This window comes from Curcuma longa, chromosome 16 (assembly GCF_044706935.1).
Source record: "Curcuma longa cultivar G26 ecotype Majalengka, Jawa Barat chromosome 16, ITB_CL_G26_1.1, whole genome shotgun sequence".
NCBI lineage: Eukaryota > Viridiplantae > Streptophyta > Magnoliopsida > Zingiberales > Zingiberaceae > Curcuma > Curcuma longa.
Window position 1 is genome coordinate 5,475 of NC_133876.1, and position 10,803 is coordinate 16,277.

General features: G+C 35.3%; 1 protein-coding gene across 1 annotated transcript; it reads right to left on the reverse strand.

The window, feature by feature from the left end:
• Positions 1 to 942: 942 nt before the first annotated feature.
• On the reverse strand, positions 943 to 8,540 carry LOC141847745 (U-box domain-containing protein 52-like). The gene is given in 5 exon segments (XM_074735821.1): positions 943 to 1,454; positions 7,137 to 7,194; positions 7,196 to 7,887; positions 8,001 to 8,240; positions 8,340 to 8,540. Coding segments are annotated over 5 exon segments (1,293 nt in total). The 5' UTR covers positions 8,439 to 8,540; the 3' UTR covers positions 943 to 1,250.
• Positions 8,541 to 10,803: the final 2,263 nt, after the last annotated feature.

A 10,803-nucleotide genomic window follows, 5' to 3' on the forward strand; every position in this document is an offset into this window, starting at 1 on the left:
CTTATAGCTATCTTATATTTCTAGTATGTTTATTATGTCTAAAAATTATATTCCATGCCTTGTTTTAATATTTACACGACTTTCATGCTTACTCTAAAAAATAGGAATTATTTGTTAAGTTTGCTTGATATTTTGATCATGCTTCCATGTATTACTTTAACATATTATTTATAATTTTGATGTGCCACAAAGAGAAGTGTAGAAGTTTCAATTAATAAAATAAAGGGTCGTTACAAAGGTCCTAATCGAGTGAGAGCTTAGGTTGAAGGGATCTATGAATTAACTTTTTATTACCAATAAATATATTTTATATATATATATATATATATTAAAATATATATATATATATATATATATATATATAAATATATATCACCTAATAAATTTAAAATATTTACGACAAAATTTAGGTGAGGCATCTTTTTCTAAAACTCCTATTATGATATTTTATATATATATATATATATATATAATTTTACCTACTATTTTCCTATTTTCTATTTTAAATTTTCACTTTCACAAATAAAAGATTTTTTTAAAAAAAATAACACTACCCTGAACAGCATTTTGGTTTGGTCGTATAGTAATGAAAGATAATAAATAGAGCAATCCTTTACAAGAATCTCCAAATCTCACCGGCTTTGACAAATAGCTTGCTCGCTAATGCTGACTGATAATGAAATCTGATGGAGATAGACAAGTTTGGAAAATAACACGACCACACTAAATCCTAACGTGCAGAGGAACTCTTCCTTGTTCTAAAACTATTTAATTTGGACATGCAGCATTTCACTGATTTAGAATTTCTTAAGACAATCTCCCCGTTTCATGAAGGTCGGTCAACAGACATTCACACCGTGAAATAATGAATCTGTATCTATCAAATTACATATCAGATACATAGAACAACTTAATTACATAACAGATACATAGAACAACTTAATTACATATCAGATACATAGAACAACTTAATTTTGTCCAGCAAACGGACATTTACATGATTGCACAAGAAATTCACTTTCAAAACCAGTCATCCTCTTTTTACACCACTGTTAAAAGAATCTCATCTCTCAACAGAACACAATACATCAAACTTCACTGTTTTTGCATTTACAGGAGCATATTGTAAAATTGTCCTTGAAACAGTTTTCTTTATATTCACATTGGCACCACGATGAATTTTCTGTGTAAATTCACAGGTGAAAAACTTGTCCAGATTAAGGTGTTCACCTTTCAAGAGTCATGGCTTTTCAAGATGGAGCAATCATTGTGTCATTTTTTCTAGTCTTCCAATCTCTAATAGCAGAAAGAAGGGAATTGTTAGGCATAATGTCTTTATGCGGAAATGGAAAATTTGTGATTGGGGATTTGTCGTTCTTGCTGAGCCATATCTCGATCGCACTACGGTTGTATGTGTAACCATCAGAAGCAATACAGGGATCATCCATTACGGTCTGCAAAAATTCGAGTGTGATTTCACTTTATATTTTGAAGACATAAATTACAAATCCACACTTTGTAGTGCATGAAAAACATGATAAACAACTAATTGTTGAACACCTTGTGGATGTTGATGTCCATTATTGAATAACAATGGCTCAGACATTCAACTGGGTTTGGTAACAAATCAACGGCCACGCTGTGAAAAGATGTTCTTCAGATCTTAATAATACATTTTTCATGCCTATTGGTGTGTTATTAGCATAATGTAATTAATTAAGAAAATGTTCTCAGATTATTTGAAGATAATATTGCTGCAATTACCTTGGTGCCTAAGGAACAATCCTTGATCTATAAAGTTACTTGTAATAGATTTCCATATTTTTTGCAGACAAAGTTACTTGTAAGCTAGGATATGCACCTACAGAGTCAATAAAGCTTGTGACGATGAAGTTGCTATGCACATGACCTCAACCTAGTGTTTCATAAAAGGACATCATATAAAAATTAAAGATTGATTGTCAATTCGTTTGAAAGAAAGTGCAATCTAATAAGATCATTCATTTCATTTATTGGCTCCAATAATCATCTCATGGACTTGCTTCATTTGTTAGCTCCAATGATTATCTAGTGGATTTGCTAACCAAAATATTCTAAAGTAATGGTGTTTGTGTAATATCGCCTGATTGATTAATAACATATATAGATGCTACCTAGGGTTGCGTGCGGGAATAACTCCCCCTTAACAAGTACAAATTTTGTAATTTGACCAAGCATTTCAACTTCTGATTATCAAAGAGCAATCATGGTCTTTTCCTGAGAATCATATAACAATAAATATTCATGCTGGTTTGGCTATAAACAAAATAGGATATTTGATGTGAAATCATCATGAAACTCCTGTAAATGCATAAGCATACAAGGATTCCCAGAGTTTAAGGATACAGTAGACAGCCTAACTTTGCATTAACAAATTGATTTAGCTAGGAACTACTCTGGTAAGACTCACATTCATGGTATGTTTCAAAGCATTTCAACTTCTGATTATCAAAGAGCAATCATGGTCTTTTCCTGAGAATCATATAACAATAAATATTCATGCTGGTTTGGCTATAAACAAAATAGGATATTTGATGTGAAATCATCATGAAACTCCTGTAAATGCATAAGCATACAAGGATTCCCAGAGTTTAAGGATACAGTAGACAGCCTAACTTTGCATTAACAAATTGATTTAGCTAGGAACTACTCTGGTAAGACTCACATTCATGGTATGTTTCCCTAAACATAACTAGTAAGCAAATTTGGAATCATGTATCATACGACATCCACTTCTGCAACATTGGAGCTAATAAGACAGCAAACTTCCCCAGGAGTTTGTGACTTGGATCATGGAGTGTGTGATCACTACCTCCTTCTCACTGGTCATTAATGGCAGGACTTTTGGTCACTTCAGAGGTGCCCGATGACAGAGATAGGAAGACCCTTTATCGTCCTATCTGTTTGGCATTTGTATTGAGATCTACAGCTGCAACAGTACACCATCAAGTCCGGATTCAGCTTCCACCCACAGTCTGGCCATCTCACACTAGCTCACCTGGCCTATCCTGATGATATTCTACTTTTCAACTGTGGCGATGTAGTTGTTCGAGTGATTTTGGGGCAGCGGCAGGACTTCAAGTTAACAGACTAAAGTCGAACATCTACGTAGCTGAAGTGGATGAGCATACACGTAGGCAACTTCTTTCCATCACAGGTTTTCAAGAGGGTGTTATGCCTTTCCAATACCTTGGGATACCACTTGTTGTTGAGTGTTTCCGCCTCTTTGACTATCCCCCCCCCCCCCCCCCAACCCTACTTGACTCACTGATCAAACAGATCAATGCTTGGCCGAAGAAGACGTCATATTATGCCAACAATGATTCTAGGGGTCGAGTGCTTCTGGATGTCCATTCTACCAAATACCGTAGGGCATCATCGATTGCATTTATCTGTCAATTTTTCATGTGGGCGTCCAAGCACCCCCAATGTCTTGGGTATATATGTGCCAACGAAAGGACGAGGAAGGCCTGGGATTCAAGGACTTGCAGGCATGGAACTTGGCTCTCCTAGCCAAGGTTCTACGACGGATTCAGGAGGAGGACGCACTCTGGATCAAGTGGGTTCATCACACCTATTTGAGTCACAAAGGTCTTTGGATTTGGCAGGCAACCCATTCAGATTCTCTTCTGATTTAGTGTTTGCTACATATACAGGATTTCATTCTAGAGGTTGCAAGGTCGCCAGAGACTGACAGATTGGTTTGCAAAGGATGGAGGGGTAGCTCGGGTGTTTGACTTCTTCAAACGGCCTAGTCCCAGATGTCGTGGGCCCGAATGGTGTGGAAGACTTATTTGTAGCCAAGTCATGCAGTCATTACGAAGACTTCCCACTAGAGATAGGCAGGATTGTCAAGAGGATTGATTGTGTGTTGGTGCTGAGAACACCACAGTGAACTCAGTGTTTTGATGTATAACTAAATATAAAATTAGACTGTTGTGAATTAATGATTTTATGTTAAACAAAGAAGGTCAATTGACAGATGGAAGTCCTAGTTGGGAATCAGGCAAAATGGCTAAGTTCTAGTGAAGTTAAGCAAGTACAAAGTCCTAGCTAGTAATCAAGCAGTTGGAAGTCTTGGTTGGGAACCAAACAAAAAATCCTAGTTGAAAACTAGGCAAGACAAGTCTAAGTGAAAGCAGCTGGAAGCTATGGCTTGGCAGACAAGTCTATGTGAAGGCAACTGGGAGCTGTGGTTTGCCAGACAAGTCTAATTGGAGGCAGTTGGGAATTGTGGCTTGACAAATCACACTAGATGGGTCAATTGGAAGCTGAGCATCTAGCCATGATATACACGAGTAAAGTTAAAATCTATACCATACTGATTATGCACATCAAGTGTGAGGCAAAGTTCAACAATTCCAGACGACCGGGAGGGAGCTTAAGTGACTGGCTGAAGATAACTTTCGACGGTTGGAGTTGAGGTCTCGTAGACGACTAGAGTAAGGGGTGGGTGACCACAACGTCCAGTATTATTATGCTTTATTTTTAGATTCTTTTTAAAATTTCTCTACCTCTAAAATCTTTCTATAAAAAAGTTAATCGAAATAAGAATCAATTTATTTATACTGCACGTCCTTATAATTATTACATGTTTTATCTGTTAACCTAGAAAATATTATTGCTCTTAAAAAACTTAATTTAATTGTTTATCTTTATTCCGCTGTATGACTCCGTCAATATTCTTAGAATTATTTTTCGGCCTTTAAAGCTCGTAAACTTTGTAACTCTATTTACCCCCTCCCCCCTCTAACGTTGAATTCAATCCTACACTGTACACTTTTTGTAGATAGGCGTTTGAGGCACAAACATCTATTCTTCCAGTGCCCCCCAAGGGTGTAGGTAGGGTTCACAATGAGAGCCAATATACCCAGCAATTGGAGTCCAAGTATATGGAGTCAATCCAACCCAGTACAGTCTAGAGCCCAATCCATCCTAACAATTAAAGCTAATACAACCCAAATTTAATAAAAACTCTACTTACATGGTTTGATGGAAGGAAAAAAAAGAGTTTTCTTTTATTTGTCATTCGACGCATCAAGGAGCCGCTCAGTCTCATAACGACAACAAAGGCCACTCAGTTGGGATCTATTTTTCAAGCTATTCAACGTCATAGGTCCAAGATCATCTCATTTCCTTTCTGTTCCGTTTTCCAGTTTAGCAATTGAGTTTTATTTTATAATCATTTTCTCAGTTATAGCCGCCGCAGCAAGTTTTGAAGCTTGCTATTATTTTTTTCTTTCAATTTATATTGTTCCCTTAACCGTTAGCCCTATTAAAGATAAACATTATATTATTCCCTTATTAAAAAATTTATATTAAAAAGAAAATATAAATAGGTAGGCGTAGGCAGACAAATTGATATTGCCAACTACAATTACATTTTCAATTTGCATATTTGTTTTTGATGGAAAAGATCTTAGAAACCACTGATATTCTTTGTCAAGCTCTACAAAATAAATCACAAGACATTGTGAATGCTTTAAAATTTGTCTCAACCACAAAAGCCATCCTTCTAAAATTTAGAGAAGATGGATGAGATGAATTTTTTGAAAAAGTAAAGGCTTTTTGTGAACGACATAATATTGAGATGCCTAATATGAGCGGTGGTTATAAAGTTAGTCGTTATTGTCAACAACAGAATCATGTCACAGTTGAGCATCATTATCACTATGATATTTTTAATGTTGCAATAGATTTTCAAATGATGGAATTAAATTATAGACTCAGTGAGGCAACAATGGAACTTCTTACTCTTTGTTTAGCTTTAGATCGTACTAATTCATTTAAAAAATTTAATGTGGACGACATTTGCAAACTTGCATCAAAATTTTATCCTATTGATTTCACTCAACAAGAAATTCATGCTTTGAAAGCTGAATTGGAACACTATCAATTTGACATAGTTTATGATCCTGAGTTTCAATAAATTTCTACTCTTTCTGCATTATATAGAGAAATCATTGTGACCAAAAAGGCTGAGAGTTATGTTATGATTCAGAGATTAATTCGTCTTGTATTGACTCTTTCTGTATCAATTGCAACGGCAGAAAGAGCCTTTTTAGCCATGAAATTTCTCAAAACGACACGTCGCAACAAGATGGATGATGATTTACTTTCCGATTGCATGATTCTCTACATAGAACGACAATTGTCTGAGAAAATAGACTTGGAATCAATAATAGACGAGTTTTATACTCTAAAATCTCGTCAAGCACAACTTAAGTAAATATTGAAGTATTTTATATGAAATTTGAACTCTATAAAAGGATATTGGTATGTAAATATTATATGTTTGTTAAATGTTTATTATACATGTATTATTTTTTTTTATAATTTAGCCCAGGACAGTTAAAGATCCTGGCTACGCCATTGGTGCCCCCCTCTCGCAGAACTATTGCGGAGGATTTGAAGCCGACTCCATATGCGCCTAAAAATATCTTCATATCGTCGGACGCTTAGAGTTTTTGGCTAGCACTACCGTGGGAGCAAGACGTTGACAAAGACCCATCACTTGGCCTTGTCATTAGTGATACACTATATATGAAGGGCACGTAACCATATTTTTTTTGTGAGGGACAATTAGATGTTGAGAGGATATACAAGAGTGTGCAGCTTCATGTATATAAGTCTTTAGGCGTCTACTCAAATCTGATACTTCATCAGACATAAGTAACCCCTAAAGCCTCATTTTGTACATTTTGATACATGGTATATAACTTTACTCATCCAAAAATAAATAAATAAAATAAGATGGCAAACTTCCTATCTAACTAATATTTGAATGTGATGCCTCCGTAAGGTAGAAGATAGAAGTTTGCTTCAAGAGCTAGGCAAAACTTTTAAAGGGCAAAGTTTTCATGAGTTTTCTCTAGTGGCTCTATCCTATTTGAGTTGTTGAACTAAATGTTGTGGTTTCTCCTATATGTTAGTGGTTGTGCAGAATTAGTTGTGTTGTCTTTGAGAAGCAGAATGGTTAAGTTGTATATTTTATCTCTTCTGCTGATTTAAAGGCATCACTTACTATGCAGTAATAATAAAAATATAATAACAGAGAGAGAGAGAGAGAGAGAGAGAGAGAGAGAGAGAGAGAGTACCTTCATAAGTGGACAAATAAAATGGTTTGGGGGGACAGAATTCATGTACTGAGTAATGAGCTTGTTCAGCTCTATCTTTCAACCTCTCCAGCACCGGAAGAACCTGCTCCTTCAAGTTGGGCCTGTCCTTGCTCCTTAGCTCTAAACAACTAATTCCAAGTTTAGCTAGTTCTTTCACCTCTGCTTCCAGCCACCGCCCACCTTTGGAATCTAAAACTTCCATCAACGAGTCATTTTCCAATGCAGTTTCAATGAGAAGGGTAAGACCTACTGGTGGTTTTGCAGTCAGTAACTGTAAGATCACCATTCCCAGTGCATAGGTGTCAGACTTGGGTGAAACCAAGCCAGTTCTCTGGTACTCAGGATCCATGTAGAAGAATGTGCCAACGGGAGCAGTGTCCTTATGTATTGTAGACAAAGACAAGCTAAGTGTTGTAGGAAGCAAAGTGGAAAGACCAGCATCACCAATCTTGCTCACAAAATTATTGTCAAGTAAAATGTTAGCAGGTTTAAGATCTCGGTGAATAATAGGTTCTGGCTTTGAGTTGTGGAGAAACACGAGAGCGGATGCAACTTCCCAGGCTATTCGAAAGCGACAGAACCATGGTATTGGAATTGTACTATTTTTGCATTGTAATCTGTCCTCCAGGCTACCATTTTCCATGTATTCATAAACCAAGCAGCCCTTATCAGGGCAAGCTCCGAGCAGCGATAGCACATGGGGATGACGAACTCTGGTAAGAACTTTAATCTGATGGGTTGAAAGTACAAATTAGGCACTTGAAAGACATTACTGGAAGAATATAAAACTATATAAAGTATCAGGCAGTTAAGATATTGGAATTAAAGAAAAGAAAGCAACACCTCTTGCTTGAACTGCCTTATGCTGTATCCTGCATCTGAGTGCAACACCTTTACCGCTGCCACTGTGTGATGGAAACTCCCCCTATAAACTTTACCATTTGCTCCAACTCCAACCATGTTAGCCTCAGAGAATGATGAGGTAGCAGCAACAATTTCTTCCCATGTGTACTTCAAATAGGGCTCACATGCATATGCAAGTGTTTCTTTCTTGTGTCTTTCAAGTTTCCCATGTATATCTCCCTACACATACAGAATCAATGTGAACCTGCAACACTTAGCATTTCAGGTGAAGCAATCTATTATTGAATTTGTACATTTAATCTATGTTAGGTGAGTTACCTCATTCCCTGATGCTGTACATTCTCTTGAATTGTATGACGTTGAACTCGTAACAAAATTCCATGATTTATCTGTCTGATAGCTTCTCTGACTACCCATGCTGCTTGTACACTGAGACGCTGATATGTTAAAAGTGGAAATTCTAGATTCTCCAAAAGGAGAGACATCTGCAGCTGGAAAAGGAACTAAACTAGGTATATCACTGCCCTTGCTGACAGAGTTTAGATTCTCTTGAAGCTGTCCCAAAGAATCAAGTGGAGAAACGATTGCTTCTGCATATGAGTCAAGGAATTTTGCACATAGAAAAAATTAATCATACAAAATCTATGATCTCAAGAAAAAACAAAAAAAACAGTACTCAGAATATCAATTAATCCTCTTCATTTTGACCAAAGACTGTTTTTCTCTTAAACTATGTTAACATTCAGATTTTTCTACAAAGTGTATGGTACCATTACCAAAGCAATATTACTAATTTGTAAGTAGAAAGATTTTCTTCACTTGATATATACAAAATATATTTCTTTTCTGTTTATGTTATATATCATAGGCAACATGCATTATAAACATAGATTTTGCTGAACGTGGCATTTACAATTCACATCAAAGGATTCATTTTGACTATGACAATTAAACTTTAGCTAAGTAAAAGGGAACTAAAGATGTTTATGGAATTTGGATTAATCTACCAAAGGATGATAAATATACTACTTTGAATTTCAGAATCTGACTATTCAAACATAAATATTCATTTAAAATTTTTTATATGTTGCTTATGTTTGACTAAGTGAAGGAATATTGAATTTAGTTGATTCTTCATGGATGGGCACAATCCATTAATCCTTCATCTCCCACTTGCACATAATGAGATAAACATATTCAATCTCTCCACAATTAGTACTTAGATAAATAGTTCATGTGGCCAACATACTGAAAGCTCACTTATAATATATTATTACGAGTATAAATTTTTGTTACCCTGCACACCCACCATAAACAACCCGTGAGCACGTAGCATTAAATTTTTTTTTTCTTCGAATTTTCACTTCCTTTAGTCTAAACATTAAACCCTAAACCCTAAATTTTTTTTAAAAAAAAAGTCTCTGGTACATGTATAGTATGTTGAACCCTAGATTATTCATCATATTCTCATCCCTTATGATCTCAGTTGCTCAATTGTTTGTATCCACAATTATGTCTCATCACAAAGATAAATATAATCGATCCACAAATAAATACAAAATAATGTGATAATCATCAACTCATGATTTTCCTTTATCTCTATTTTTGTAGTTTGTACTTGATTTGCTTTTCTAGATGTCTCAGTACTTTTGAGACATTTTAAGATAGAAAACATAAAATCAAAATTCCATGAAACAAATACAAAGGTTACCAAATTGGGACTAACCATATTTCTAGGGTTGTCTCACATAATAATAAAGTTAAGATCAAACATTTATTACCCTTTATTAGTTGCATAAAACACTTGTGATATGCATCATATGCTATATGCTACATATGTTACAGTATTATTACTTGCATTTGTTGAGGATCCTGGATCAATGATGACTAGAAAGCTAGAGGAGAGGGGGGCTAGAGAAGAGGGGGAATAGGGCCTTGACCTACAAATTCAAATTTCACTTTCTCTAGCACTTCTGCAATGCTAAACAAATTTGTTGGTGATTCACGGGATTCTTGTGTGTTTGTTCATGTGAGAGTAACCACAACATAATAATAATAATAATAATAATAATAATAATAATAATAATAATAATAATAATAATAAACAAGAAGATGCAATACTAACAAGCCTATTCCATGACTGACATGAACATTCCATTAAGTGGATGATTCCCACAATCCCACTGAAAATTTCCTTCGCTAAGGTAGAGAAACCTCATAATATCTTCTTTGTAAGATAAAAGTTTTAAGAACAAAAAAAGATTTTACTGAGCTTGTAGAAGAAGTCTTTTGACAACAATCAGTCGTGTTAATTTTGGATACACAAATTTGAAACTTAGTTATGTTTTTGGTGCATTGTTCATGAAAAGAAATGTGCATGATAGTTATATAGAAATGTTTTCAACGAATGGACAACTACTTTTCAAAATTGTTCAGTCAACTAAAATCTTCAATTGAAATCTCTTCAGTTAGCTCAAATTCAAATAAAAGAGTCATACACCTCTTATCTGCAATCCAATCTACTCAAAAAACTAACTTATAATCAACTTAACACTCCAGTTGACTGAATTAACCACCGGTCAAATCAATCTATTTGAGGATTCCGATTTTACTCACACCTCTGTAAACCTCTAGGATTGAGCTTGCTTACCAGCTACAACTAGGAACTCATATTCCTAGGTTGAAGGCTCTCTACAAGACAAATTTACACTTGCCTAAAACACGTGAACCTTGAGATTACAATCTCACCTAATCTCTGACAGCTCAATGTCTTCCAAGACTT